General features: G+C 38.9%; 1 protein-coding gene across 1 annotated transcript in view; it reads right to left on the bottom strand.

Moving 5' to 3' along the window:
- The window catches only part of LOC115575416 (interferon-induced very large GTPase 1-like), a 30,316-nt gene extending 5,363 nt beyond the window's left edge, over positions 1-24,953 (bottom strand). Inside the window, 23 exon segments of the mRNA XM_030407468.1 lie at positions 95-132; positions 1,112-1,226; positions 1,559-1,605; positions 2,122-2,253; positions 2,423-2,531; positions 2,900-2,940; positions 9,482-9,613; positions 9,783-9,891; positions 16,171-16,211; positions 16,944-17,072; positions 17,182-17,290; positions 17,916-17,956; positions 19,203-19,802; positions 19,961-20,218; positions 20,328-20,436; positions 21,080-21,120; positions 22,368-22,967; positions 23,126-23,231; positions 23,315-23,349; positions 23,565-23,670; positions 23,754-23,788; positions 23,900-24,007; positions 24,614-24,953. Coding sequence (XP_030263328.1) covers positions 95-132; positions 1,112-1,226; positions 1,559-1,605; positions 2,122-2,253; positions 2,423-2,531; positions 2,900-2,940; positions 9,482-9,613; positions 9,783-9,891; positions 16,171-16,211; positions 16,944-17,072; positions 17,182-17,290; positions 17,916-17,956; positions 19,203-19,802; positions 19,961-20,218; positions 20,328-20,436; positions 21,080-21,120; positions 22,368-22,967; positions 23,126-23,231; positions 23,315-23,349; positions 23,565-23,670; positions 23,754-23,788; positions 23,900-23,990 — 3,024 coding nt within the window. The 5' untranslated portion in view covers positions 23,991-24,007; positions 24,614-24,953.
- Between the last annotated feature and the right edge of the window lie 212 nt (positions 24,954-25,165).

The following is a 25,165-nucleotide window of genomic DNA, read 5'->3' as shown; positions in this document are numbered from 1 at the left end:
TAAATAAAAATGTACTGTATGTAAAGAATTATATTTATACAGGGTGGGTTATAAAGTAATTAAGATATTTTTAATAAAAGTAGGAATCTCTTACCTTATCCCTGTTTCCACACAGATTCATATCTGTAGTACCTGTTGTAAAATAATTAAGTTTGTTATTAGAAGGTCAGAGCAATGGGCCATCATACAAATACATTTTTTCATTTTCATCCTATAACATTTTCATCCTATAACAAAATCAGTTATGTTTTTGACAGTTTTGTGTTGTACTTGAAAATGTCTGATAAATTGCAATTCTCCTACAGAGTTTGTTTTTATGTGTTCACAAGACATTGTAGTCCTACAGTGCCACCTTGTGGTATGTTCCGCTTTTATTTTGAACTAAGCCATTTTCTTCTGTTTCTGATGCTAAACTTCCTGCTACTCTCTCTTCACAATGCTGGGCTCACACATAGTCGGAGGAACGGTAAAAACTTGTAAACACACTAGTTATTTATCATGTTCATGTGTTTGAATCCTGCAAGGAAAGAGTTTACATTGTGAATTACCTCATTATTTCTGTTATTTGTAAGAGCTCTGAACTGTGAGGTGTGTGTTGAGCTAGAGAGCATGCTAGCTGATGGCAGAAACTCTTTAATTAGCGCCCTTGGAGAGCAGAATGAGGTATGAAAAATGTGGAGTGTGTATTATTAGTCAGATGGGATTTTGTTTAAGATTGTCATTACTTCATTTGTTTATGAGTTAATTGCACATGTTCTCAGGATAAAAGCAATATATTCTTTCTGTTAACAATTACAATATATTGTATTTCATTTTAAACAGGAATGTGATATATTTTTTAAGCTATTATGACAAGTGTATTTCATATTTCATCGTTATTAGTTTTTTTTTAAATTATCTGTATTGGGTGTAAACATGATAAATATGTGAACATGATTTATGTGTGTATTTCTTCTGTTTATTCTTCAGTTTTTACGGTGCTTACGGTGCATGGTGGTCGTTGAGAGCAAGACATTAATCAACACCCATTTGAAACTCTCTTGTCTTGATCAATGAATCCAAGGGGCTGCTACAGTACTATTAAATAATGTTCATAATAACAAAATCATACCGTTCTCTTCGGTTGCAGATGGTACAGACTTGATTTCAGACTGTCCTGCTGCTGGTGTGTTGTTGTCATTCTTCTCGCAGTGTTCTACATCAGCAGGTTTATCCACTGGCTCACACTGAGAATTTGATTAAATGTTTTTGTTACCAGGTTAAAACTACTGAAATTAAAAATCGATGGCACACAGTGGTACCACACACAATAAAATCAAGGAAAGCGATATGCTCAAACTAAATGCAGTCAGGTTTGTAATTCAGTGAGAAGAAAGTAAGTCCTTCTGGGAAAGTGTTTTCGACTCATCCATATGTCAAACCGGGAGATCCATGGAGTCAAACTCTGTTCAAGTCTTAACTAAAAGTGTAAACAGCTCCATCTTCAGTTGAAGGTCTTAATTGTTATTAACATTAAACATAAATACTGCTGTGAGTACTCAGGTTGAAAAAATCTCACCGTTATGTTGGTTTTGGGTGCACTCTCCTCCTCTTCCAGCTCCTTTCCTGCAGGGTAATGCAACAACAAGCAGATTGCACAATTGAAGTTGTCAGTGAACTATTCAACCCGAAGAGGATTTATTTGCAAAAATGGTGTGTCTATTCAAAAAGTTCATTGTTCAACAGGCATGCATGTACTTTATATCAGATAGAATAGGGGTGTTTTAATATTCAAACAACATCATGTAGAAATTGACATTTTGTGCAATTTTGCATCCGTACAGTTTCTGAGTGTAACACCACTGGCTTTAACAGAAATCCCAGGTCTGTAACAACCTATCAGATGTAATGTAGGAACTAACTACAAATAAAACTCATTACATCATAACAATGGTGTGTGTTGAGAACTTGTATGTTGAAAACATGTATGTAACACAAGTGATGGGGGCTGAGATAGAGACACCTATCAACATGATTTCAAAGCTGTTATTTTAAGGACAAAAGGTTACATGATATTGCTTTATTTATACAAAGATTTCAGAAATTCAAGACAACAATAGGAGGAAAATAAGTATTTCTCACTTCGTTTGGCAGCTGTTGGATCTGTCTGAGATGTTTGACTTGTGTCCTTCTCTGCTGTCCTCTCCTCAATCGACCTCTTACTTGTGTTACCGCTGCTTTCATTGTTGATCTCTTTACCGTCACCAGCCTCTTCTGTTGAAGGGTCAAAGACAACAGATATCAGCGATTAGATTAATTAGTTAGTTTGTACATTTTTTGACACCCTCATAAAACTTGAACTGAACAGAATTGAAATGACAATAATTTTACTTTAAAAATCTATATTACTATACAACCCACAGAATAATCACTGAAATCTCACCTTGATCTCTGGGTACAGACGGTTTCACAGACTTGTTTTCAGTATCTCCTCCATCTCTGGTGCTTTCATCGTTCTTGTCTGAGTGTTTGGCACCATCAGCTGGATCATGCTAAGAAAACAAATTATTTTTTTACTTTGAGCTCCTCCAGATTGAACCATTGAGATCATCACGAAAGAATAAAAGCAAGGAAATACAATATGCACAAACTAAATGCAAGCAGGTTTATAATTTACTGACAAGAATGTGACGTCATTTTCTCTGCAAGTGTTTCCAACTGCACCAGGAGGTTCAGCGAGTCACAATCTGTCCCCATTTACACTAAAACTGTACAGACTCACTATCTTCACTTTAGTCTACAGTTGTGATTGGGATGATGTGTGTAATGTGCAATAGGTAATGAGATAAAGGAGAATAAATCAGTTTCATTAAAGAACTAAATGCTATGACAATGATGACAGAGGTGGAAAAGATCTCACCTTCACCTCTGTTGTAGCTGCTCTCTCCTCCAGTTCGTCTCCTGCAGGGTGATGTAACAACAAGCAGATTGTAGGATTGAACATGAAAAATGTTTTAGTCAGTGAACTATTCAAACTCAAGATTTATTTGCAAAAATTATGTGTGTATTCAAAAAGTTTATTGTACAACAAGATGCCGCTCCTCTTTACCAAACTGAGATTATGTGTTACAACACTGTCGTAAATAGAAAATCCCAGGTCTGTAACAATGTGTCAGATGTAATGTAGGTGCCAACTACGAATAAAACTCATTACATCATAACAATGTTGCCTGTTGAAAACTTGCAAGTTGAATTCATCATGTATGTAACACTGTGATCCTACCCTCTGGCCGAAGTTATATACAAGTCAATTTTATACACGAGTCTATTACTTGTATACAAGTCTATTTCTATTTCTTACCTTTTTTATTATATTGTTTATTTTTTACTGTTATTATTGTTTATTGGTAAACTGAACTTTCCTTTGGCTGCTGTGACACACAAAATTTCACTGCTTGTGGGACTATTAAAGGAATAAAGGAAGGAAGGAAGTGAGTTAGAGCAGAAACAAGTGATGGGGGGTGGAGTGGCTGAGACAGACATCATACAACTCATTACAAGACACTGTACCATCAACATGATTTTGAAGCTGTTATTTTGAGGTAAAAAGGTTAAATACTGTTTCTTTGATAACAAAGATTTAAGAAATGTAAGACGGGGCGGTCACGTGATCCGGATCAAGATGGACGCTTGAGACTTTTCTCCACTCCGGGCTCCAAATAAATCCTTAACTTTCTCCAAGTAAATTCAATAATATTAGCCAAATTGTACTTCAGAGATGCCTAGACCGCAGCGAGACAAAGACTTCCCTATCTTTTCGCCGTCGGGCTCTGCCGTTAAGAAGAAAACTGTTCAACAAGCGGCCTCACGTGTCCTGAACGAGGCCAACCGAGGTGATGCTAGCACCTCGGAGCTAATGTTATCTGACCAAGCAACTATGGAGCAGATCCTGGCTGAAATAAAGTCCGTGGCCTCCCGGGTGAACGACATGGATGAATCAGTTGGCGCTCGCCTGGACATCATTGACGGTACACTGACCGAAATAAAAGTATCTGTCACCTCGGTGGAGAGCTCTCTCTCGGCTCTCTCTAACCGAGTGACGGACCTGGAAAAGCGCATGGATGAGGTCGAGGAGAGGGTCTCCGCGGCGGAGGACAACCACGGCGCCCACGGCACCTGCATAGCCGCCATGGAACAAACAGTGAAGCAGCTGCAGCTGAAAATCGACGACTTAGAAAACTGTGGCCGACGTAAAAACTTGAAGATTATCAACCTTCCAGAGAAAACGGAGGGCAACACCCCTCTTGCGGACTTTCTTCAGACAACATTACCGACTTTGGTCGGCCTGCCTGCTGATTATCCCCCGCTGGAGATCGAGCGCGCCCACCGAGCCCTGGCTCCCGCTCCGGCTCCAGACAAGCCCCCGAGAAGCGTCTTGGTCCGGTTTCTACGATATTCTCAAAGAGAGGCTGTGCTCAGAGCAGCGATGAAGAAACGCGACATCCATCATGGCGGCTCCCAGTTACGGTTCTACTCTGACCTGTCTGCGGTGGTTCTTCGAAGGCGGCGAGAGTTTGACACCGTGGGGAAAGCGCTGGCTCGTCATAATAAATATCGTGGATTTGCCTACCCAGCGCGCCTCCGGTGTCTCCACGAAGGTCAAATCCGCCTTTTTGACACCCCTGAGTCCGCGGCTGCATTTCTGGACACTCTTAAATGAGGTAATTTCTTACCATTTGTAACGGAGAGGGATGAATCTCATATCTACACTGAGCCCCCATTGAACAATGTACACTCTTTTGTGACCACCACATGGACTCTGAGAGAACAGTTTATAAAAGGGTGCCGATTTAATTTGTAGCTCTCTCCCTTGAGAATAAGGTGATTTTAGTTTCTTCTTCGGAATGCATAAAAACTGATCATTTTGCATTATATTTAGTTTGATCTTATACTTTACAGTGCTTTTTATTTTCCATGATGTTTTCTTACAAGTATAGCACTTGCATTTTTAATTTAGCTTTAACAGTTTATATGCCCTTGTGTTAATTTAATGTGTAATTTTAATTTAAAGTACACCTTGCACAAATGTTGTGGTCCAAGTATAATCCGGAAACCCATCGTTCTGGGGTGTTTCTCGGTGGTGCTCATTAGTTAGCCTGGAGTATGGACACTGTTTCGGGTGTCTAAGTTGTTACTGTGATCTTATTGTTAAGTTAGGACTATGCTTGGAATTCCCAGTGACTTCTTTTGGGGCATTTTTTTCCTGTCGTTTGGGGACAGGATAGGGGTGGGTAAGCGATACTGTTTAAACTTTGTGTGCTTTAGTTTCTTTTTGCTAGATGACCGGAGTCTAGGTTCACTCTTTTCTATAATTGCTTATACCCTGATTAATTCCTCTACATTCAGTACCTGTTACTCAGTGACTTTCCAGCTTTGTGGCTCTTATGTCTGCTTCACTTAAACTCACTACTTGGAATGTTCAGGGACTGGACCATGTAATTAAGAGGAAGAAGATTTTAACGTATTTGAAAAAACCAAAATCTGACATAGCATTACTGCAGGAAACAAGGCTATCTGAAACAGAACATCTGAAACTGAAAAGGGACTGGGTAGGCAAAATTTACTTTTCCTCCCATTCACAGAATAAGAAAGGCACAGCTATTCTCATAAATAAGAACCTTCCTTTCGTCCTGGAACACGAAGAAAAAGATTCAGAAGGGAGATTTATATTGATTACGGGTTCGATCCTTGAACAACATATAACTATTCTCAATATTTATGCCCCAAATAATGATTCTCCCCAGTTAATGTCACAAATGATTTTGATGTTTAACCATCATTGCAATGGCCTGGGCTTTTTAGCTGGTGACTTTAATTGTATAATGAATGCTTCTCTGGACAAATCCTCCTCTGCAAACATATCTAACCCGAAGTCGTCTGCCATTCTCAAAAACCTATGCATTGATACCGGATTAGTTGATATATGGCGACACTTAAATCCCACAGTGAGGGACTACATGTTTTATTCACATCCTCACAATTCGTATTCTAGACTATACTATTTTTTTATTCCCAAAAACTTTTTACAGTCTGTCCAGACCAGCTGTATAGATCCCATTGTCTTATCAGACCATGCTCCGGTACATCTGTACACTAATCCAGTATTTAACATCCCTAAAACTCCCACTTGGAGATTCAACACGTCATTTTTGAATAGCGACCCTTTTTGCACTTTTGTCCGGAACAACCTATTGCAATTCTGGCTCGATAATAAAAGCTCTCCGGTGTCCTCTGCTACAATCTGGGACGCAGCTAAGGCCACTTTACGTGGACACCTCATCTCCTTTAGTTCTCATCAGAAAAGAGCCTTAGAGGTAAACAGAAAAAACCTTGAAAAATAAGTGATTAGGCTGGAGCAAATACATAAACAGTCACCCACACCAGCAAACTTAAAGGCGCTAGTGGCTGCTAAGACTGAACTTAATATGGATCATACTCGTCATGTCCAAAAGCTATTACTTTACACTAAACAGAAATATTATGAATTCGGTAATAAGTCTAGCCGTCTGCTTGCCCACCAATTGAAAAATCAAAATAATGATCGCTCAATTACCATGATAAGAACACGGAATGGGGATGTAACATGTGATCCAGTGACTGTCAATAGCACTTTCCGGGATTTTTATAAGTCTCTGTATAGTGCAGAGGAAGCTGATGCCGCTGCTATCGTTTCATATTTGAATAGTATTCCTTTGCCTACCATTGGGGAGGTGGATCGCTCCAGCTTAGACGTTCCATTCACGCCTGAGGAGGTTTTGGCCGCAATCCAGTCCATGCCAAATGGGAAGTGTCCAGGCCCAGATGGGTTCCCATTGGAATTTTTTAAGAAATTCTGGCCAGAGATCCACCCAATTTTTATGCCCGCTATTAATAGTATCTTAAGAGACGGCATTCCTCCCTCCTGGAGATATGCTTCCATTAGCCTACTTTTGAAAAAAGATAAAAACCCTTTGGATTGTTCATCATTTAGGCCTATTAGTCTACTTAATGTGTACTATAAAATTGTTGCAAAGACATTGGCTCGTAGATTAGAAAAGATCCTTCCGAAAATAATAAACCCAGATCAGGCAGGGTTTGTAAATTCTAGATATGGCACAGACAATGTACGCCGTGCTCTTAATATTGTTCAGTATCTTGGCACCCACAAAAACCCAGCGCTGATAGTCTCCCTCGATGCCGAAAAGGCCTTTGACCGAGTGGAATGGTCTTTTTTGTTTCTGGTATTAGAAAAATTTGGCCTGGGCTCTAATTTCATTAATATGATTAAAACCTTCTATTCAGACCCAATAGCTACAGTTAATAGTAACGGCTTGCTGTCTGATGGCTTCCCTGTGCGCAGGGGCTGCAGACAGGGGTGCCCCCTATCACCTTTACTGTTTATATTGTTTATTGAGCCCTTGGCCGAGGTCATCAGAATTAACCCTGATATATCTGGAATCAGGGTGGGTGAAGAAAAACACATTATCTCCTTATTTGCAGACGATGTCCTTTTATATCTCAATAATCCTGAGAAATCAATTCCGGCAGTTTTAAAATCTATAGCCACATTCAGTGCCCTGTCGGGTTATAAGATTAACTTAAGGAAGTCGGTCGCTACACCTTTTAATATCCCCAAGGATATGCCAATACAGTCTCCTTTTCAAGTGTCCAGGAAAGGTTTCAAATACTTAGGTATCTTTGTCACTCCTGACTTAAATAATCTGTTTGAAATTAATTATTCACCCTAATCCAAAAGGTTAAGAATGATCTGACAAAATGGGCCTCCCTACCAACTTCTCTCCTAGGGAGAATCAACACTATAAAAATGAATATTCTCCCTCGATTCAACTACCTATTTCAAAATCTCCCATGCTATTTGACCCCTGCCTTCTTCAAGTCATTGAATTCTCATATTTCTCGCTATATTTGGAATAATAAACACCAAAGAGTTAAGTTCTCTCTACTTACAAAGCCGACTGATTTGGGAGGCTTGTCCCTGCCCAATCTACAATTATATTATTGGTCAGCACAACTTAAAATTATGTCAAATTGGTTTATGAACAGGAAAGACTCTTTATGGTTGGGCCTTGAGTCCCTATGTTGCTATCCCAGAAGGCTTAACTCTCTTCCTTTTATCAATAACATTGATCAGTTAAATCATCTCAAGAACAACATAATTGTTTATAACACACTACTGGTTTGGCGAGATGTGAAGAAATACTTGAATATCCCCCCTGTCTTCTCTCTCTGTTCTCCCTTGGCTCTGAACCCAGATCTACCAGCACAGATTAGGAGTATTGGTTTGTTGGAGTGGGCATCTAAGGGCCTGTCAAACTTTACAGACCTGATGGTCTCCGACTCTGTTAAGTCATTTGATCAAATCAGGGTTGATTTTAATATTCCCCACAAAGATTTTTATAAGTATCTCCAAATTCGTCACTTTATAGGGTCTCTCTTGAGGGCAGACAGGATTCGCATGAGACTGTCAGAGCTGGAAAACACCGTAGTTCTGGCCAAATCTCCCAAAGGACTGATCTCAAAGATTTATACTTTGCTACTTTACTCTGACTCTTCAGGCTATGACTCTCTGAAGCTGTTGTGGGAGCGTGATCTTGAGGTGACGTTCAACCGTGTAGATTGGGACAAGATCTGCAGCGGGGTTTTCCCTAAATGTACTTCAACTTCTATACACGAACAGAACTTTAAATTTTTTCACCGAACTTACTACACACCTGTCCGCCTCCAGAGAATGTTCCCTGGCACCTCCAACCTTTGTTATAAATGTAAGATTCACAAAGGTACATTTATTCACTTGTTTTGGTCATGTGATCGCATTCAGACTTTCTGGAAGGGAGTTCACTCTGTAATCCAGGAAGTCGCTGGTAAACAGTTTCTGTTGACTCCTTCTTTCTGTCTACTTAACCATACTCCAGACAATCTCTTGGACACGGACACCAAATCTCTGTTGATAATTCTATTGTTTTTGGCTAAGAAGTGTATCTTGCTGCGGTGGTCAACTCCCCAGGTCCCTACAGTCGATATGTGGATATCACAGATCTCTGCTTTTATTCCTCTCGAGAAACTGACTCATGATCTTAATCACAAATCGGACAGGTTTTGGAGGATCTGGGAACCTTTGCATTCCTTTTTACAAAAACTATAATTCATTATTCGTCCCTGGGAGATGAGGACTGTCTGCCCTTTCATTTATTTATTGTATGTGCTCTTCATTTACCTGTCTCCTGTCATCTCTTTATTTATATATTTATTTTACGTATATGTAAAAATATATGTCGCGTCGCTTGCTGTTAGTTTAGGGTGGGATTTTGTTTGTGGTTTGTGGTTTGTTTGTTTGTTTTTATAATGTTTGTGTTTATAAAAGTGAAAAACCAATAAAAAGAAAAGAAAAAAAGAAAAAAAAGAAATGTAAGACAACAATAGTAGGACAAGAAGCGATTCTTACTTTCTGCAGTATCTGTTGGATCTGTCTGAGATGTTTGACTTGTGTCCTTCTCTGCTGTCCTCTCCTCAATGGACCTCTCACTTGTGTTACCGCTGCTTTCATTGTTGATCTCTTTACCGTCACCAGCCTCTTCTGTTGAAGGGTCAAAGACAACAGATATCAGCGATTAGATTAATTAGTTAGTTTGTACATTTTTTGACACCCTCATAAAACTGGAACTGAACAGAATTGAAATGACAATAATTTTACTTTAAAAATCTATATTACTACACAACCCACAGAATAATCACTGAAATCTCACCTTGATCTCTGGGTACAGACGGTTTCACGGACTTGTTTTCAGTATCTCCTCCATCTCTGGTGCTTTCATCGTTCTTGTCTGAGTGTTTGGCACCATCAGCTGGATCATGCTAAGAAAACAAATTATTTTTTTACTTTGAGCTCCTCCAGATTGAACCATTGAGATCATCACGAAAGAATAAAAGCAAGGAAATACAATATGCACAAACTAAATGCAAGCAGGTTTATAATTTAGTGACAAGAATGTGACGTCATTTTCTCTGCAACTGTTTCCAACTGCACCAGGAGGTTCAGCGAGTCACAATCTGTCCCCATTTACACTAAAACTGAACAGACTCACTATCTTCACTTTAGTCTACAGTTGTGATTGGGATGATGTGTTTAATGTGCAATAGGTAATAAGGCAAAGGAGAATAAATCAGTTTCATTAAAGAACTAAATGCTGAGGAGTCACGTGGGACGTTGTCCGGTATGGCTGTGTAGCAGAGCGCTCCGCAGGGCTGGGCGCCATGTACCCCTCTAAAAGTATTAATTGTTGTCATAAAATACCCAAATAGAAGGCTAACACTAACTGAAGTAACTCCGGAACATGCCTGACAGAAAGCCAACCGGGCGGGGGGAGAGGAAAGATGGAAAAGAGGCAGCTTTATCGGAGGAACAGCCTGATGTAGCGACTGAGCTAGCTAGCATCAAGACCATGCTGCAAGGTATCGCGACCGATATAGGTGGAGTGAAGGGGAGTTTGGCTTGTCTGCAGAATACGGTTCAACAGCTTGGAGGAAAAATCACAGAGACTGAAAGTCGCATCTCCAACTTGGAAGACGAATGTAATGAGAGGGAGAAAACAGCTAGCCAAATCGCGAAAACTGTGGAACAACTTCAGGAGAGAGTCAATTATCTGGAGGACGCCGGAACAACGTTCGCATAGTTGGCGTCATGGAAAACTCCGAGGCGGGAGATATGGAGACGTTTGTGTGCACACTGTTGGAGGGCTGCCTGGGCATGGATCTTGGCGGAGGCTTTGAAATTGAAAGAGCGCACAGGTGCGGACCCAAGCCGAACACAGACGTGAGATTCAGCCGGCACATCCTGGTTAAATTCCTCCGGTTCAGCGCAAAAGAGGCGGTGCTGCGTGCTGCACGGGAGAAGGGAAACACCGAGTGGAAAGGTCAGCGCATCTACTTCAACCAGGACTTATCCAGAGACACAATACAGAAGCGCAAAAAATATGATGAAGTCAAACGCCAACTCCGGAGTATGAAGGATGTGTCCTATGCAATGCTGTATCCAGATACACTGAGGATCACAGTAAATAACAAGTGTCATCTTTTCACTACACCTGCGGAGGCAAAGGCTTTCATCTCCACATTACACTGACATTGTGTTGGGCCATCAAGCTGCCACTAGAGCGAGATTGAAGGTAACACAACCCCCTGGAGTATTGGATTTTAACGTATAAGGTGTAGAACTGACTTATGGACCAAAAGACAAAAGTTATAGATGAAAAGTGGTTATCCTCACACCCGCAGGTTTTCTCCATAATTACCAGAGGACACAATATCCCACAGGACTGTTCAGAGTTTTATAATGTCTGCGTAGTATAATGTTTTAAGTTTTACTCACGTTTAGTATAGAAAATATTGGGATGAAACAGGCTGGTGTTATTTAGGCATTTTTGTGACTGCTAGCAGCACAGTGCAGACTTGTATATTATGGATGAGTGCCTCAACTGGATCATTTTTGTTCATTATTATATTTGTTTATTGCTACTATATTTGGTTATTGGAGTAGGGTTGACATGATAACCGAATAACAAAGTAGCCTTTTTGACCTATGCAGGAAAGGAGTAATGAGTAATGTTGAGGTAAAGAAGATATTGATGGATTTAAGCTATTTTAAAGTGGCTGCTTGAGAACCCCAAACATAAGGGTATAAAACATATCTCAGAGGAGGGGTGATGGAGTGCTTAGCAGCCGGGCACTCATAGTCTCACGGACCTATTATGATCGGTTGTTTTTGTTGGTGTTTTGAAAGGTTCCAAATGACAGTAAACCTGGGCCGGTTGGCTGGGTTGGTCTGTCGGTTGCTGGTGTTTTTTGTCCTATTTTTTATTGTTTTTTCTGATTGTTTTCATCACTGTCTAGCACATTCTCATTTCATTGGTTATACATCACAGCCAACTTACACTATAAACACAGAACAATCTATAACATGACAGGAACATTAAAAATAGTCACTTGGAATGTACAGGGAGCTAACTTGGCCACGAAAAGGAGAAAACTCATAATATATCTTAAACAAAAGAGGGCAGACATAGCCCTTCTACAGGAGACGCATCTAGATACAACAGAATCAAAAACACTACAGAGGGACTGGGTTGGTCAGATTTTTTACAGTACATTCTCATCCAGTAAGAGAGGGGTTATTATTTTGATTCGCAAAACTGTGACCATTAAAGTGTATGATCAGAGATCAGATACAGAGGGAAGGTGGGTTGCAATTGATGTGGATATAATGGGCAGGAGATGCTCATTAGTAAATATATACGCCCCTAATACAGACTCTCCAGAGTTTTTCTATAACCTACATGCAGTGATACAGAGCATGGGAAATACGGATATTATAATTGGAGGCGATTTCAATCAAGTAAGGCATAATACATTAGATAGATCAGGCAACATGGGTAGATCTAGGAATATACAGAAATCCCAGATAGCTATCGATACAATTTCAGAGGAACTTGGTCTTGTTGATGTATGGAGGCTCATGCATCCTCAGGAGAGGGAATATACTTTTTTTTCCCAATCCCCATACATCATATTCTAGGATCGATTACTTTTTGATATCGAAGCAACTTGTTCCAATGGTGGAGCAGACTTCTATTGGTAACATTGTTATTACTGATCATGGTCCTGTAGATATGACTCTGAGATTTAAGATTGAGAGCAAGGGGCGTGCGACCCGTTGGAGATTGAATACATCTCAGCTCCAAAATGAAAATTCATGTCAGTTTATACGACAACAAATATTAGATTATTGGGAAATTAATGACGGCACAGTGGATGATCCAGGCGTGGTATGGGATGCTTTTAAGGCATACTTAAGGGGCAGGTTAATACAACATTCATCATTTCTTAAAAAACAGGCATCAGATCAATTTTTCAAATTAGAAACAGAAATAAAAGACCTAGAAAGGGAATATGCAGATAGAGGAGACCAGAACTCATTGGCTAACTTAAGTAAGGCAAAATTTGAATTTAACATTATCATGCAGAGAAAAGCAGAATTTTCATTGTTTAGGTGTAGGCAAAAATATTATGAACAGGGTGAAAGGGCAGGGAAATTATTGGCTCAAAGTGTGAAACAACAGCAAGCTAAAACTTTGATCTCGGCAATACAGAATGAGAAGGGGGAAATTTTAACAGATACTATAGAAATAAATAACACTTTCCAATTATTTATCAAAAATTATACACATCACAGGATTCTTGGGATGGCTGTGAATTTCAGAATTTTCTCTCTGGGACCACTTTACCGACACTATCTGAATTGGCTAGAGAGAGGATGGGGGCATGCATCACGCGGGGGGAGGTTCAGCAGGCAATTAAATGTCTTAGTGCTGGGAAGTCTCCAGGGGGGGACGGGTTTCCCACGGACTTTTATAGGTCATTTTCTGACCTGTTGGCTCCGAGACTTCTTACTGTCTTTCAGGATGCGTTCCAGAGGGGAAGCCTGCCGGAGAGTACGCAGAATGCGATAATAACATTGATACATAAGAAGGGCAAAGACCCACAGCATTGTGGGAGCTATAGACCGGTATCGTTAATTAACGTGGACGCCAAGATTTTGGCATTAAGACTAGAAGTGTGCCTCCCTACCTTGATCCACCCTGATCAGGTGGGATTTGTTAAGGGACGGTCCTCAGCAGATAACTTGCGCAGACTGCTACATTTGGTATTGCAAACGAGGAACAGCATGGAACCGGTGGTGGCTTTCTCTCTGGGCGCAGAGAAAGCTTTTGATCGAGTGGAATGGGAGTATCTATTTGCAATTCTTGAGAGACTTGATGTGGGTGAGGTATATATTAAATGGGTGAAATTGTTGTATGGAAGTCCAAAGGCTGCTGTCCTCACAAATGGGAATATTTCTAACCCTTTTAGATTATCACGTGGAACCCGACAGGGCTGCCCCCTTTCTCCCTTGATTTTTGCCTTGGCTTTGGAACCCTTAGCATCGGCAATTAGGAACCATGTTGATATTAAAGGCATTGTTTCAGGACAAGAAGAACACAAACTTTTATTATATGCGGATGACATCCTATTACTGTCAAGTAACCCAGAAATCGCAGTGCCTCATATCTTATCCATGATTTGTTCTTTTTCTCGTATATCAGGCTACAAGATTAACTGGTCGAAATCTGAAGCGATGCCTTTATCTAAAATATGCCCTCCCAGTATCCGAAACAATTGGCAATTTAAATGGCTCCCATCTGGATTGGTCTATTTGGGGATCATGATTACCCCAGGATTAAAAGATATAATGAATTTAAATCTACTGCCCCTTATCCAAAAAAACGGAAAGTAATTTGCAAAACTGGTCAAAATTAGGTTTATCATTAATTGGAAAAATTAATTTATTGAAGATGATTACTATACCACAGATTAATTATGTAACAAGTATGCTGCCTCTGAATTTCCCACTCCCCCTTCTGTCTAGATTTAATAGGGCCATAGATCGTTTCCTGTGGATGGGGAAGAAACCTGCTTTTAACAAAAAGAAACTATATGCGTCAGTAGAGGAGGGTCGTCTAGGATGCCCAAGAATAGATTGTATCACCGTGCTTTTAGTCTCAGTCAGCTATCTAAGTCAAATATGTCGGAAGTCTGTGCTCCTGCCTGGGTGGCGATAGAGAGAGAGCTGATAGAACCCCTTTCGGTGCAAGCTTTCCTCACCCAGACGGGAGGTGATGTACCCTACAGAAACCCCGTGGTGGCATTTTCCAGAGAAAGTTGGAGATGGGCGCATCAGGCGTGCCATCTGAATTATCACCACACAATGGGATCATCAATATGGTATAATAAGTCATTGAAAATCAACAAAAAATCAGTCATGTGGGAAAATTGGGTGAAGGCGGGGGTAATGTTACTGGAAGACTTATTTGACGGGAAACATTTAATTTCCTTTGAACAGTGTACATCTAAGTATAATATCCCCAGAAAAGATTTTTGGAAGTTCCTTCAGTTAAGGAGCTGTATCACAACAGCAGATAGAAAGGTCAAATTTTCACCTGTCTCTTGTATTCAAGAGCTATGGCGATCAGGCTGGAAACTTAGAGGAGGGACATCCAGATTTTATGACATGTTTAGAAAACATCAACCCCCAAACTACGAAGGTGTTAAGCTAGCATGGGAAAAAGACCTTGGGGCACCTATTGATTGCGAGGTCTGGAAGGAAACAATCAGGTCCTGGTACACTATAGCCCGAGACATGCAGACACGGCTTATTTCATTCAGGATATTAAATAGGAACTATTGGACTCCAGCAAAAATGTCCAGGTTGGGACTCAGGGAGAATGATAAGTGCTGGAGATGTAAGAAGGAAAGGGGTACACTGGTACATATGTTTTACGAATGTGAGATGGTACACAGCCTCTGGGTGGCTGTTATCCAATGTATCAATAAAGTACTGAAGGTAGAGTTCAGGGAGGGGCCAGCTTTATGTATCCTGGGTATTTTGCCGAAGAAATCCGGCCTACCCACACAAATACGCATATGGGTGAAATTAGCTATCGCAACAGGAAACAGGGTAGTTTTGAGACACTGGAAGTCAGAAGAAAAGATTAGTGTTAAGGAATGGAGAGAGGAACTAACTAAGATAGCTTTTTTTGAGCAACTTATTTATAAGATTAATAATAACTTGGATCTCTTCTCGAAGGTATGGGCTCCTTATTTGGAAATGATTGGAAAGTGATGATCATGATGGCTGATACCTGTACACCCCCCCCCCAAGCACCTTGTCATCCATGTAGGGCTAAGGAGTAGTCATGCAACATTGGTTTGTGATGAATTTAACTGTCAAGGATGTGCAATTTATGAATTATCATTTTATATTATCCATTTGATGACCATGATTATTATTATTAATTTTATTGGCTGTATTTTATTTTATTTTATACAATACAAGTTTCTTTTACTCTTACCTGTGCTGGTTATGGTTACGCTTGTTTTATTTTCTTAAAATGTTGACTTAATCATTGACTGCCGTGTTTGTATTAGCACACTGGTTGTGCATTGACATGTGTAATGAAAAGTCAATAAAGAAGTTAAATAATAATAAAAAAAAAGAACTAAATGCTATGACAATGGCGACTGAGGTGGAAAAGATCTCACCTTCACCTCTGTTGTAGCTGCTCTCTCCTCCAGTTCGTCTCCTGCAGGGTGATGTAACAACAAGCAGATTGTAGGATTGAACATAAAAAATGTTTTAGTCAGTGAACTATTCAAACTCAAGATTTATTTGCAAAAATGATGTGTGTATTCAAAAAGTTTAATGTACAACAAGATGCCGCTCCTCTTTACCAAACTGAGATTATGTGTTACACCACTGTCGTAAATAGAAAATCCCAGGTCTGTAACAATGTGTCAGATGTAATGTAGGTGCCAACTACGAATAAAACTCATTACATCATAACAGTGTTGCCTGTTGAAAACTTGCAAGTTGAATTTATCATGTATGTAACACTGTGATCCTACCCTCTGGCCAAAGTTATATACAAGTCAATTTTATACACGAGTCTATTACTTGTATACAAGTCTATTTCTATTTCTTACCTTTTTTATTATATTGTTTATTTTTTACTGTTATTATTGTTTATTGGTGAACATTCCTTTGGCTGCAGTGACACACAAAATTTCACTGCTTGTGGGACTATTAAAGGAATAAAGGAAGGAAGGAAGTGAGTTAGATAGAGCAGAAACAAGCGATGGGGGGGGGGGGCGGAGTGGCGGAGACAGACATCATACAACTTATTACAAGACACTGTACCATCAACATGATTTTGAAGCTGTTATTTTGAGGTAAAAAGGTTAAATACTGTTTCTTTGATAACAGAAAGATTTAAGAAATGTAAGACAACAATAGTAGGACAAGAAGCAATTCTTACTTTTTGTAGTAGCTGTTGGAACTGTCTGAGATGCTTGACTTGTGTCCTCCGCTGACTTCTCCTCAGTGGACCTCTCACTCATGGTACCGCTGCTTTTACTGTTGATCTCTTTACCTTCATCAGCCTCTTCTGTTGAAGGGTCAAAGACAACAAATATCAGAGATTAAATTAATTTGTTAGTTTACATTATCATATACTATATTACTATACACCCAAAATATAATCACTGAAATCTCACCTTTATCACTAGTTACAGATGGTTTCACAGACTTGTTTTCAGTATCTTCTTCCTCTCTGGTGCTGTCATTGTTCTCGTCTGAGCATTTGGCACCATTAGCTGGATCACGCTAAGAAACAAATAATTTTATATTCAAATCAAATCAAATCAGCTTTATTTATATAGCACTTTTCATACATGTAAAAATGCAACCCAAAGTGCTTTACATTAGAAGAAAAGAAAATGAACCAAACCCCCTTAACATCCCCACTCCCCGCACCAATGTATATTCATGTAACACACACACACACACATGCACACACACCCTTGAGCATACTACACTGATACATACACCGCACCCCCCAACCCCCCCACAAGATGAGGTGGAATATGGCTGAGCACTGATAGACCAAGACTGTGAGCTCCCCTGGAATGAACCATTGAGATTATCACAAAACAATAAAAGCAAGGAAATACGCTATGCACAAACTAAATGCAAGCAGGTTTGTAATTAAGTAAAAAGAATGTACTTTCGTCTACGAAAGTGTTTCCAGCTGCACCAGGAGGTTCAGTGAGTCACAATCTGTCCTCATTTAGACAAAAAATGTACAGACTCACTATCTTCAGTTTAGTCTACAGTTGTGATAGAGATAATGTGTGTAATGTGCAACAGGTAATGAGGTAAAGGAGAATAAATAAGTAGCGTTTAAAAAGAGATGCTATGACAATGACTACTGAGCTTGAAAAGATCTCACCTTCACCTCTGTTGTAGCTGCTCTCTCTTCCAGCTCGTCTCCTGCAGGGTGATGTAACAACAAGCAGATTGCAGGACTGAACATAAACAATGTTTTTTTCAGTGAACTATTCAAGCTCAAGAGGATTTATTTGCAAAAATTATGTGTGTGTTCAAAAAGTCCACTGTTCAACAAGATGCATCTCCCCTATATCAGATAGAGATGGAATGTTTTTGTGAAGTGAATTTGTCAGATTTAATGAAGGTGCTAACTAAAACCAAAACTCATAACATGATAACAATGTTGTGTGTTGAAAACTTGGATGTCGAAGTCAACATGTATGTTACACTGTGATCCTACCCTCTCACTGAGGTTATATAGTGCAGAAACAACTGATAGGGGCTGAGACAGAGACACCATTCAACTTAACGAGAAACTGTACCATCAACATGATATTGAAGCTGTTATTATAAGGCAGAGAAGTGACTTAATGTTGCTTTAATTATACAAAGTTTGGAGAAATGCAAGACAACAGCAAAAGCAAATGAAGTAATTCTTACTATGTTTGGTTTATCATTGTACTCAAAATTGGTCATGATATTATACCTTTCTCTGTTGCTGCGGATACAGACATCATTTCATACTCTCCTCCTGTGTTCTCGCAACTCTTTTTCAAATAACATGTATTTCTTTTTGCTGACATACAGGAATCACATTTAAGCAGAAATACATGTATCTTCAAATGATGTTGAGCCTCTTTAATCAAATGGACTAAAGTGCTTTTCTAATCATCTAATCATGTGCCCAATGTTTTTATCATTAAGCTTATTGTGTAAATCCTCACATGCAAAATATTTATATCAGATATCAAAATATCAGAACTGTTTACACATAAATGTTTCTTAAGTTTATTATCTGGTGAAAACAAGAGATTACACTTGAATCTTTAAATTCAAGTTTCAAATTTTAGTGTAGCTTCTGTCAATTTTAGTCTGGAGGTGCACCTTTTTAGCCATTATGAATCTTTAAAATGCCCCCTGTGACTGATACTGTAGTATGATTGTTAATACTGATAAATCAATGTGAAAGAGGCATTTTCTTGTTAAGTCTTGTATAATTGGACAGAGTTATACAGTGAGAATCTAGTTTTGCTAAACCTAATGGTCAGTCCCCTGCCTGACAAACATAAGTCCATTATTCACACTGTTTTTGGTCTGTGTTTGGTCCTCATCAACTCCAGAGGGAAATATCTCTACATTTAACTTGATAAAGCAATGAAGGTGTTGAATGCCAACATTAAAATCTTACCTGTTTGATTCTGCTGAACCACTGATGAATCTATCCTTTCTTCTTCATGTGATTTGTGCTCCAGGTGTTCTTTCTGTTCTTTATTATCATCACACATCGGTCCACTGTAGCAGTGTGGATCATTTTCAGAGACCATGACATCTATTTTGTCCAACAGAGCTATGATCTCTTTTTCATCCTTCATACTTCTTCTACATGTGTGATATCTTTTTTCAGCAAACCTGCTGTTGGATTTCAGCTCTGTCAGCGCGCTTTCACAGTTTTCATCTGACTCATGAGTCACAACTGTCATTAAATAAGCAAGTGAGCCTTTCCCAAAAGCTTTTTCTAACCACTGCACTCCTGAGCTGTAATGGCTGTTATGTACACCATTTGGTAACAGTAAGAGAAAGGCATGAATTCCCTCATTTAATGGGTATTGGTCAGTGTTTTGTAGGCCAAGCATGTTAATGACAGAGATGAGCCGACCACATAAATCATACAGTTTGGCTGAAAACTGTTCCACATTAGCCTGTTCATCATGATCAAGTAAGATGTTTTTAGATCCAATCTCAATAGAATTTGTGTCACCAATTAACACAAGTGTGAGTTCAGGCAGCACTGAAAAAAACAAATAGAACATCAATAATTTAAACTGCAGAAATCATTTAAATCAACAGTATCAAAGTCAGACAGAGTTTGCGGGAAAAAAATGACACAATCAAAGGTAATAAACAAATGTCCAAACAAGTTGAATCCATTACAGTTAAGTTTATTACCTTTCTCGTTGGATGCAGATGATCCTGATTTGATTTCAGACCCTCCACCTGTGTCATTATTGTTCTCTGACTGCAGGTCTTCATCAGGTTCCTTCACTGGATCACACTGAGAAAATTGATAATTCTTACTTTGTTTGGCAGCTGTTGGAACTGTCTGAGATGTTTGACTTGTGTCCTCTGCTGACTTCTCCTCAGTGGACCTCTCACTCATGGTACTGCTGCTTTTACTGTTGATCTCTTTACCTTCATCAGCCTCTTCTGTTGAAGGGTCAAAGACAACAAATATCAGAGATTAAATTAATTTGTTAGTTTACATTATTATATACTATATTACTATACACCCAAAATATAATCACTGAAATCTCACCTTTATCACTAGTTACAGATGGTTTCACAGACTTGTTTTCAGTATCTCCTCCCTCTCTGGTGCTGTCATTGTTCTCGTCTGAGCATTTGGCACCATTAGCTGGATCACGCTAAGAAACAAATGATTTTATATTCAAATCAAATCAAATCAACTTTATTTATATAGCACTTTTCATACATGTAAAAATGCAACCCAAAGTGCTTTACATTAGAAGAAAAGAAAATGAACCAAACCCCTTAACAGCCCCACTCCCCGCACCAATGTATATTCATGTAACACACACACACACACACACACACACACACCCTTGAGCATACTTCACTGATACGTACACCCCCCCCCCCCCCCCCCCCCACACACACACCACACACACACACACACACACACACACACACACACACACACACACAAGATAAAGTGGAATATGGCTGAGCACTGATAGACCAAGACTGTGAGCTCCCAGCAAGGAAATACGCTATGCACAAACTAAATGCAAGCAGGTTTGTAATTAAGTAGAAAGAATGTACTTTCGTCTACGAAAGTGTTTCCAGCTGCACCAGGAGGTTCAGTGAGTCACAATCTGTCCTCATTTAGACAAAAAATGTACAGACTCACTATCTTCAGTTTAGTCTACAGTTGTGATAGAGATAATGTGTGTAATATGCAACAGGTAATGAGGTAAAGGAGAATAAATAAGTAGCGTTTAAAAAGAGATGCTATGACAATGACTACTGAGCTTGAAAAGATCTCACCTTCACCTCTGTTGTAGCTGCTCTCTCTTCCAGCTCGTCTCCTGCAGGGTGACGTAACACCAAGCAGATGGTAGGATTGAACATAAACAATGTTTTTTTCAGTGAACTATTCAAGCTCAAGAAGATTTATTTGCAAAAATTATGTGTGTGTTCAAAAAGTCCACTGTTCAACAAGATGCATCTCCCCTATATCAGATAGATATGGAGTGTTTTTGTGAAGTGAATTTGTCAGATTTAATGAAGGTGCTAACTAAAACCAAAACTCATAACATGATAACAATGTTGTGTGTTGAAAACTTGGATGTTGAAGTCAACATGTATGTTACACTGTGATCCTACCCTCTCACTGAGGTTATATAGTGCAGAAACAACTGATGGGGGCTGAGACAGAGACACCATTCAACTTAATGAGACACTGTACCATCAACATGATATTGAAGCTGTTATTATAAGGCAGAGAAGTGACATAATGTTGCTTTAAATTATACAAAGTTTGGAGAAATGCAAGACAACAGCAAAAGCAAATGAAGTAATTCTTACTATGTTTGGTTTATCATTGTACTCAAAATTGGTCATGATATTATACCTTTCTCTGTTGCTGCGGATACAGACATCATTTCATACTCTCCTCCTGTGTTCTCGCAACTCTTTTTCAAATAACATGTATTTCTTTTTGCTGACATACAGGAATCACATTTAAGCAGAAATACATGTATCTTCAAATGATGTTGAGCCTCTTTAATCAAATGGACTAAAGTGCTTTTCTAATCATCTAATCATGTGCCCAATGTTTTTATCATTAAGCTTATTGTGTAAATCCTCACATGCAAAATATTTATATCAGATATCAAAATATCAGAACTGTTTACACATAAATGTTTCTTAAGTTTATTATCTGGTGAAAACAAGAGATTACACTTGAATCTTTAAATTCAAGTTTCAAATTTTAGTGCAGCTTCTGTCAATTTTAGATTGGAGGTGCACCTTTTTAGCCATTATGAATCTTTAAAATGCCCCCTGTGACTGATACCGTAGTATGATTGTTAATACTGATAAATCAATGTGAAAGAGGCATTTTCTTGTTAAGTCTTGTATAATTGGACAGAGTTATACAGTGAGAATCCAGTTTTGCTAAACCTAATGGTCAGTCCCCTGCCTGACAAACATAAGTCCATTATTCACACTGTTTTTGGTCTGTGTTTGGTCCTCATCAACTCCAGAGGGAAATATCTCTACATTTAACTTGATAAAGCAATGAAGGTGTTGAATGCCAACATTAAAATCTTACCTGTTTGATTCTGCTGAACCACTGATGAATCGATCCTTTCTTCTTCATGTGATTTGTGCTCCAGGTGTTCTTTCTGTTCTTTATTATCATCACACATCGGTCCACTGTAGCAGTGTGGATCATTTTCAGAGACCATGACATCTATTTTGTCCAACAGAGCTATGATCTCTTTTTCATCCTTCATACTTCTTGTACATGTGTGATATCTTTTTTCAGCAAACCTGCTGTTGGATTTCAGCTCTGTCAGCGCGCTTTCACAGTTTTCATCTGACTCATGAGTCACAACTGTCATTAAATAAGCGAGTGAGTCTTTCCCAAAAGCTTTTTCTAACCACTGCACTCCTGAGCTGTAATGGCTGTTATGTACACCATTTGGTAACAGTAAGAGAAAGGCATGAATTCCCTCATTTAATGGGAACCTGACAATGTTTTGTAGGCCAAACATGTCAATGACAGAGATGTGCCGACCACATATATCATACAGTTTGGCTGAAAACTGTTCCACGTTAGCCTGCTCATCATGATCAAGTAAGATGTTTTTAGATCCAATCTCAATAGAATTTGTGTCATCAATTAACACAAGTGTGAGTTTAGGCAGCGCTGAAAAAAACAAATAGAACATCAATAATTTAAACTGCAGAAATCATTTAAATCAACAGTATCAAAGTCAGCCAGAGTTTGCGGGAAAAAAATGACACAATCAAAGGTAATAAACAAATGTCCAAACAAGTTGAATCCATTACAGTTAAGTTTTGTACCTTTCTCGTGGGATGCAGATGATCCTGAATTGATTTCAGACCCTCCACCTGTGTCATTATTGTTCTCTGACTGCAGGTCTTCATCAGGTTCCTTCACTGGATCACACTGAGAAAATTGATAATTCTATTGACCAACTCATCACATCAGACCTACTGAGAAGAAGACATGTTTTGAAATCTCACATTTACCTTGGTTTCATTTCCACTCTCCTGTAGCTCCTCCACTGCAGGGTCATGATGGAATATCAGAATAAACATGATGGGCATAAAAACATCATAATTGGGAAACTCCTTGTCCCAAGTTTATTTTATTTTGTTTTAAACTTTCAAATTACCCTTTATATTTGTCACAGTCGGTGTTACAGGAAAAAAATGACACAATCAAAGGTAATAAACAAATGTCCAAACAAGTTGAATCCATTACAGTTAAGTTTTGTACCTTTCTCGTGGGATGCAGATGATCCTGAATTGATTTCAGACCCTCCACCTGTGTCATTATTGTTCTCTGACTGCAGGTCTTCATCAGGTTCCTTCACTGGATCACACTGAGAAAATTGATAATTTTATTGACCAACCCATCACATCAGACCTACTGAGAAGAAGACGTGTTTTGAAATCTCACATTTACCTTGGTTTCATTTCCACTCTCCTGTAGCTCCTCCACTGCAGGGTCATGATGGAATATCAGAATAAACATGATGAGCATAAAAACATCATAACTGGGAAACTCCTTGCCCCAAGTTTATCTTATTTTGTTTTAAACTTTTAAATTACCCTTTATATTTGTCACAGGCGGTGTTACAGAGTTGACATCCGACTCTTCAGCCCTTCCAGCTGGTGTCTTGTCTTCGTTCTCCTCCTCCATCTTATTTGTTCTTCATGCTTTATAAAGTCAGAGGACAAAGTCAGTCAGACAAATACTGTAATAAACTATTACTGAGTCTAATATAATTTTTGTGGGTATTGTAGATATTGCAGTATGAAAAATTTACCAAATTGCATTTCAAAATTCAAAAACATTATTGTCCATCAGTGTAGGCAATAATTAAATACAATTTCAATTAATGTAGACTACAATGAAACGGAGGCAGGAAGATATCTCCAATTACTTCACAAAGAAGAAAATGAGCAGGGAGAGAGCAGATGACCAGCAGGAGTGTGAAAGTAGTCAAGCTGAATGCAGCCAGGCAGCTAACACAGGCCAACATCTCCAGGGCCAGACCAGCCCTCATAGACCTCCAGGTGAAAATGCAGGTATTAGGGAAATGCTTTAAAACGTGTAATGTGGTGTTCTGCACGATTTTACAGTTATTCAGTGAATGAATCAATTTAAATACCTCCTTTTAATCACAGTACTAAAACTGGCACTGTGCACAAAAAAATGTGTATTTAAATATTTGCAATTCATGCTATTTATTATTAAAAAACAATTGTGTATTTTCTGTTAAAAATAGAAATTATGGAAGTGTTGACTGTGTCAATCAATACTTTCAGATGCACAAAAGGAGAAGACTGCCCCTGGTGATGATGATGCTGAGTCAGATAGCAGCTCCAGCACCAACAGGAACCTCCCAGTTCATCCTACTTTTGCCACACCGAAAGGTCCCCATGGTAGAGGTAGAATATATATTAAGAATGCTATTAACCTATCACCAGCAACATGTGAATTACTCTTTTGTTTTACTTGCCTGCTGAAATGTAGTTGTCCCTTAATATATTTAAAAGGATAAAGCTTGACAATCTAAATGTAACTTTGGAGTTGTCATTGCTTAATGAACCAACTCAACGTTTAAAAAGTTAGATAAAATGTTAAACATCTTTAAAAATGCACTTAATTCTTCTTCCTGATTTAAGAAATCCAGAATCTACAGGCATGCAAATATTTTTCAGACATTGGCTGTGGGAACAAGAACAAACGTATGTTTTTTAAATGTCAGTGTTGATCATGAGAATTAATTTCCACAGACTCATTTTTAAGAGTAACTACTACATGGAGCACTGAGATGTTTAATATACAAAGCTGAGCACAAAGTGCTGATT

This window comes from Sparus aurata, chromosome 23 (genome assembly GCF_900880675.1).
Source record: "Sparus aurata chromosome 23, fSpaAur1.1, whole genome shotgun sequence".
Classification (NCBI taxonomy): domain Eukaryota; kingdom Metazoa; phylum Chordata; class Actinopteri; order Spariformes; family Sparidae; genus Sparus; species Sparus aurata.
Note: the sequence above shows the minus strand (reverse complement) of the source record. Positions and strands in the feature narration are given on the sequence as shown.